Raw genomic sequence first — 6,000 nt, forward strand, 5'->3', positions numbered from 1 at the left:
GACAAAGCGAGTTCTCGTAGCATGAAGTGGTGTCCATAGTGCTTATAAAAAATAATGTATACCCAAATTTTAACTAATGCACTAGGATCAAATCATGCCCCTTGACTTTACAAGGCCCAGGGAGGGTTTAAAGTGATTTTCTTAGATAAAAAAAAAATATTTTTCCAAAGGAAAACCAATTGTCCCTAAATTTTGGGGAGATGTTTAAAAAAGAAATTGAAAATGGCTGTCCTGGTGAAAACAATTTTGTACATACTACGTAATATATTATATAAATGTGAGGAACGCACCAACCACCTTAAGGTGGATTAAGTAATGTTTTAAATTAAAAAAAAAAAACTCTAGATTTACACTTTAAATGGTGAATCTTGCCCTTAATTGTGTAATTTTGACATATATTTTTGGAAAAAAATGCAGTTACAAATATGTTAACAGATCTAAAGAATATCTCATTAATGATCCCTTCAAATCAATTCCAGCAATAGGTCTGGGAAAAACATTTTGAGGATATTTACAACGAATACCAAATACAAAATTTTGCCAAATATACGTGAAAAATAGAAAAAAAAAATAATGTTAATTTCATTGCTTGCATGGTAGAGACAGTGTTTTTTTTTTTTTGAAATGTTGACGCTGTAGACGCTTACAAGTGTTGAAAATAAGTTCGATAAATAAAAAAGGTAACCGAGATAGCTCTAAATCTTGTTCATGTTTTTTAAAAGTATTATTATAGCTTTTAAACCAAGAAGTAAAAATAGATTTAAAAACATAAAGAAGAAAAACGTTATGGGTACAATTTTTGATTTTCGATCTGGTTTCTTTACTATTTCCTCCCAAAGCCAGAGCCTACAATCTGACCACCTCAACCGTCCACACACCGTCGATTACTCAATCGATCAAAACAGTGAAGTGAAGGCCATTCCGTCCCACGCAAAGTCAGTGTTTCTTCGTCATCGAATTAGTCATCGCCCACCCCGTCCAACCCGGACCCGACCAATCGGCAGCGAAGAAACGGTACAACTGAAGAAACAATTTGCATTCTTTTTTTAAAGGCCACCAACAACAACAACGGCTTACACGTCACCCTCTTCCTACTGGAAACCTGGCGCAGATTCCCCAGCGGACGACACTTACCGCTCTGTTCGCCCAGAAAGACCAGCTTGAACTTCCGCAGCGGATTGCCGAAATCGCCCGACGACGACATGGTTCGCTAGCAGCCTTCTTGCTCTCTGGTTCTAATCCAACAGTGACCGGTGCTGTTCCGGATCTCCCAACTCTTAAGCTCCCTTCTCTTTCTGGACCCCTGTCCGGGTTCGTTCCGGTAGAAACCGCTTGCACGGCGGGGAGTGGGCACAAAATGGCAGCAGCGGCAGACCCGAGGCCACCCCACAATCCAACGGGATCTCGGCGACGACACTCCGCAGAGGAAAAACTTTTTTCAGCTATTTCTGCTGCTTCTTGGACAAACTCCGCTAGGGGGAGGGCCGGTGGGAGGAGGGCAAAGGGGGGCCACACCAGCCAGCCAGACGCACACGTACACCACACTCACACACACGCAGCCACACCGTGCTGGAGTTGGCCACTTTTCTCTTTTCACCACCCTCTCGAAAGGAAGAGGAGAGAAATTTTGAACCCGAAACTCTTTTTTATTTCCCCGTTTCAGAAAGAATATCACCGCAATCCCGGAATCGCGGTCACACTGGTTCCGACGACGACGTGGACACCGCGGCACTCTTTCGCTTCGGGAGGAACCGACCTTTTCAGCTTTCCCCGGAGACTACGACGACGACGACGACGACCGTTCCGTAATCCGTGCGCTCCACTGAAAAACTAGTGACATTACACTTTTTCAACGCGAACTGACAGCTGCAGACGGCACTCCTCCTCTCTCATCGCCTTTTGCTTTGCTGGCCGCTTTGTTTTGCTGCATGGGACGCGCGGCGGTGTTTTGATGTGACGTTGGCAGGGGTAGGAATGTTGAAATGATTGATTGAGGCAGGAAAAATCTGTAATGTCACAGTTTCAAATGACAAAAATTTAAAATATCTGTAATAAAGTTTTATTTTTGGCCCTTAAGAAATTCTTATTACACCCAACTCCCGGTGGTTGGTCACTTTTTCGTTTGACACTTTTTTAGTTTGTACCTCGCTGGTAGTTAAAAGTCAAACTAAAAAGTGACGAACTGTCACTTTTTACACGGCTCTCAAGCACACTATCAAAACAAACGTTTGTAAGTGTGTGTGAACTCCATGTAAAAGGGATGTCAAACTAAAAAGTGACCCCGTTTTTTAAACAGTTGGTGTCAAACCATTGTAATTTGATTGTAGTTGAAAATGTATATTTTAATGCCTTGAAAACACATTAAAAAGTTCAAGATGGTATGTCAGAGACATAACCGAAAGACATAGGACCAAACAATTTGAATGTGTTTTTGGATTGCTAGTGAAATCTGAAATAAGATTATTTTATTTTGTTTCATATTTCAGATTTGTCGGCAAAATTGTCATAAATGTTCTCCCAAGGTGAACCTTCTATGAGGGCACCGGCAACTCCAGGTTGTGGCCACTACGGTCGAAATGTAAATTTTCATGTTCAGTATCAAAAACCATGAATTTTGATATCCATATTGCCACAACTCGTATGGTTGTGTTAAAGACCCTCCGGGCCCCGGGGAAACCTGCTTTGAGATCACCGGTCACTCAAGGTTGTGGCCACTGTAGTGAATGAGTGTGGCAGAGAAGAGAGAGAGAGAGAGAGAGTTCGTGAATCGAAATTAGAGAGCAAGAGATATCAGGTCAAGCGAGAGAGGCGTTGAAGATGTGTGCGTGAGGAAACGAGAAATAAAGCAGTCGTGTGTTTTGCTTGGACTTGAAACGACGTGTTGTTATTCCTGATCCGTAATATTGTGAAATTAAATGTAATATCGGGCTTCAGTCACGACATTGGCGCAGTAAAAGCTCCCGCCGCGGACTACGTACATTTTTTTCTTTTGTTTTGTGAAAATTAAGTGTTCCATCTAGATTACGGTGGTGACTTGTGACAAATTCCGAAGATGCTGCTTGCTGCCGAAGTGCGCCAAGATGGCGTCGGCGTTTTCTTGCAGTGGCTAAGGAGTAAAATTGTGAAAGTCTGCAGCAGAAAAATGGTGCTGGTTTAAGGTCGTCGGTTTAAGGGTGATGCGATATTATGTGCAGGTAACTTTGAAGGAGCTCTTCGAGCAGGAGCATTTCGACCGAAATTTGTGGTAACACAGACATCAAATGTTTTGACAGAATTTTCCCGCAAAGGTAAGACGTTCAAACTCCTGGTCGATGTAGGACCGACCCCTGTGCACATCTTCTTCTGATATACGCTCTATTATCGGACCGATGTCAGGCTGATGTTGGACAGTTAATCAATGTGAATGTTGATGTGGAGTGACGATTAGACTTAATCTTGATGGAGTTCAGGCGCAATCAGTGCTCTGTATGAGTGATCTAAAAGTGATTATTTGTTTTGGTTCTGTTATGTACTACCGGTTTATTGTGGCTTTTACTTCACTGTCAGGAATGTTTGGGGAACCAACGTTCTGCTTGCTGGTGACTTATTTTGTTGACACATAATGTAGTTGTTTTGATAATGGGGCATTAAAGAATGCGATGCTGGTTAGCCATGGCTGAAGGCTGAATTTGCGTGTAGTGCGTGTTTTCTATATGATGTTTGTGTCGTAAAGTGTGAACGTATTGATTATGTGTCAATGGCTGTCAATGACAGTGTCACCAGCTACAAAAAAAAAATGAGCAAGTGTTGAGTAAGTTGACTGAAATATCGCATTGAGTTCTAAGAGAATCAATTCTTTAATATGAAAATGTAAGAAACAAAGGCAAAAAAAAAATTATCACAATTAAAATGCTTCAATGGTTAAGACAACTTGTCAATAGTCGTTGGACTAAACATACTTTAAAAATATGAAGCTAATAGATAAAAAAAATCAGGGTTTTTTTTTTTACTCTGTGGAAGTAGAGCATAGATGTTGGATTTTTAGGCTTGAGTCCCCAGCGAGGGTAGAGCGGGGATGATAAATTTTGAGCTTGAATTTTCTTTGACGCTAGAGCGTTGATGATTAAATTTTTGAGCGTGAGTCCCCTGTGAGGGTAGAGCATAAAAGTTGAATCTTTAGGCTTGAGTCACCTGCGAGGGTAAAGCGTGGATGATGAATTCTTGAGCTTGAGTTCCCTTTGAGGGTAGAGCGTGAAAATGAACCTTTGAGCTTGAAAGTAGAGGATAGATGTTGAAGCTTTAGGCTGGATGATGAATTTTGGAGCTTAAGTTCCCTTGTAGGGAAGAGCATGGATGATGAATTCTTCAGTTTGAGTTCCCTTTGAGGGTAGAGCATGGTCAATAAATCTTTGAGCTTGAGTCCTGTGCGAGGGTAGAGCATGGACAATATACGTTTGAGCTTAAGTCCCCTGTGAGGTTAGAGCGTTGGTGATTACATTTTGGAGCTTGAGTCCCCTGTTGGGGTAGAGCGTAGATGATGTAACTTTAAGCTTGAGTCTCCTGTGAGTAAATGTTGAATCTTTAGACTTGAGACCCTGTAAAGGTAGACCGTGAATGATGAATCATTGAGCTTGAGTCCCCTGTGAGGTTAGAGCATGGAAATAAACCTTTGAGCTTGAGTCCCCTGCGAGGGTAGAGCGTGAATGATGAGCTTGAGTTCCCTATGAGGGTAGAGCGTGAATGATGAGCATTGAGCTTGAGTCCTCTGCGAGGGTAGAGCGTGAATGATGAGCATTGAGCTTGAGTCCCCTGCGAGGGTAGAGTGTGAATGATGAGCTTGAGTCCCCTGTGAGGGTAGAGCGTGAACGATGAACATTGAGCTTGAGTCCCCTGCGAGGGTAGAGCGTGGATTATAAATTTTTGAGCTTGAGTCTTCTGTGAGAATAGAGCGTGAATGATGAGCTTGAGTCCCCTGTGAGGGTAGAGCGTGAATTATGAGCATTGAGCTTGAGTCCCCTGTGAGGGTAGAGCGTGAATGATGAGCTTGAGTCCCCTGCGAGGGTAGAGCGTGAATGATGAGCTTGAGTCCCCTGCGAGGGTAGAGCGTGAATGATGAGCTTGAGTCCCCTGTGAGGGTAGAGCGTGAATTATGAGCATTGAGCTTGAGTCCCCTGCGAGGGTAGAGCGTGAATGCTGAGCTTGAGTCCCCTGCGAGGGTAGAGCATGAATGATGAGCATTGAGCTTGAGTCCCCTGTGAGGGTAGAGCGTGAATGATGAGCTTGAGTCCCCTGCGAGGGTAGAGCTAAATTATGAGCATTGAGCTTGAGTCCCCTGTGAGGGTAGAGCGTGAATGATGAGCTAGAGTCCCCTGTGAGGGAAGAGCGTGAATTATGAGCATTGAGCTTGAGTCCCCTGCGAGGGTAGAGCGTGAATGATGAGCTTGAGTCCCCTGCGAGGGTAGAGCGTGAATGATGAGCATTGAGCTTGAGTCCTCTGTGAGGGTAGAGCGTGAACGATGAGCATTGAGCTTGAGTCCCCTGTGAGGGTAGAGCGTGAACGATGAACATTGAGCTTGAGTCCCCTGCGAGGGTAGAGCGTGAATGATGAGCTTAAGTCCCCTGTGAGGGTAGAGCGTGAATTATGAGCATTGAGCTTGAGTCCCCTGCGAGGGTAGAGCGTGAATGATGAGCTTGAGTCCCCTGCGAGGGTAGAGCGTGAATGATGAGCATTGAGCTTGAGTCCCCTGTGAGGGTAGAGCGTGAACGATGAGCATTGAGCTTGAGTCCCCTGCGAGGGTAGAGCGTGAATGATGAGCTTGAGTCCCCTGCGAGGGTAGAGAGTGAATTATAAGCATTGAGCTTGAGTCCCCTGCGAGGGTAGAGCGTGAATGATGAGCATTGAGCTTGAGTCCCCTGTGAGGGTAGAGCGTGAACGATGAGCATTGAGCTTGAGTCCCCTGCGAGGGTAGAGCGTGAATGATGAGCTTGAGTCCCCTGCGAGGGTAGAGCGTGAATGATGAG

The 6,000-nt window shown here is 44.2% G+C and overlaps 1 protein-coding gene across 2 annotated transcripts in view; it reads right to left on the reverse strand.

Moving 5' to 3' along the window:
• LOC6036084 (ras-related protein Rab6) overlaps window positions 1–1,869 on the reverse strand; it is a 57,955-nt gene extending 56,086 nt beyond the window's left edge. The window contains exon 1 of one of the 2 annotated variants that reach the window (XM_038252031.1): window positions 1,135–1,869. In XM_038252031.1, coding sequence (XP_038107959.1) covers window positions 1,135–1,204 — 70 coding nt within the window. In that variant the 5' untranslated portion in view covers window positions 1,205–1,869. The remainder of the gene's footprint in view (window positions 1–1,134) is intronic. The other variant, XM_038252032.1, reaches the window with a different exon arrangement.
• Between the last annotated feature and the right edge of the window lie 4,131 nt (window positions 1,870–6,000).

Source organism: Culex quinquefasciatus, chromosome 2 (assembly GCF_015732765.1).
Source record: "Culex quinquefasciatus strain JHB chromosome 2, VPISU_Cqui_1.0_pri_paternal, whole genome shotgun sequence".
In the NCBI taxonomy this organism is placed as follows: Eukaryota; Metazoa; Arthropoda; class Insecta; order Diptera; family Culicidae; genus Culex; species Culex quinquefasciatus.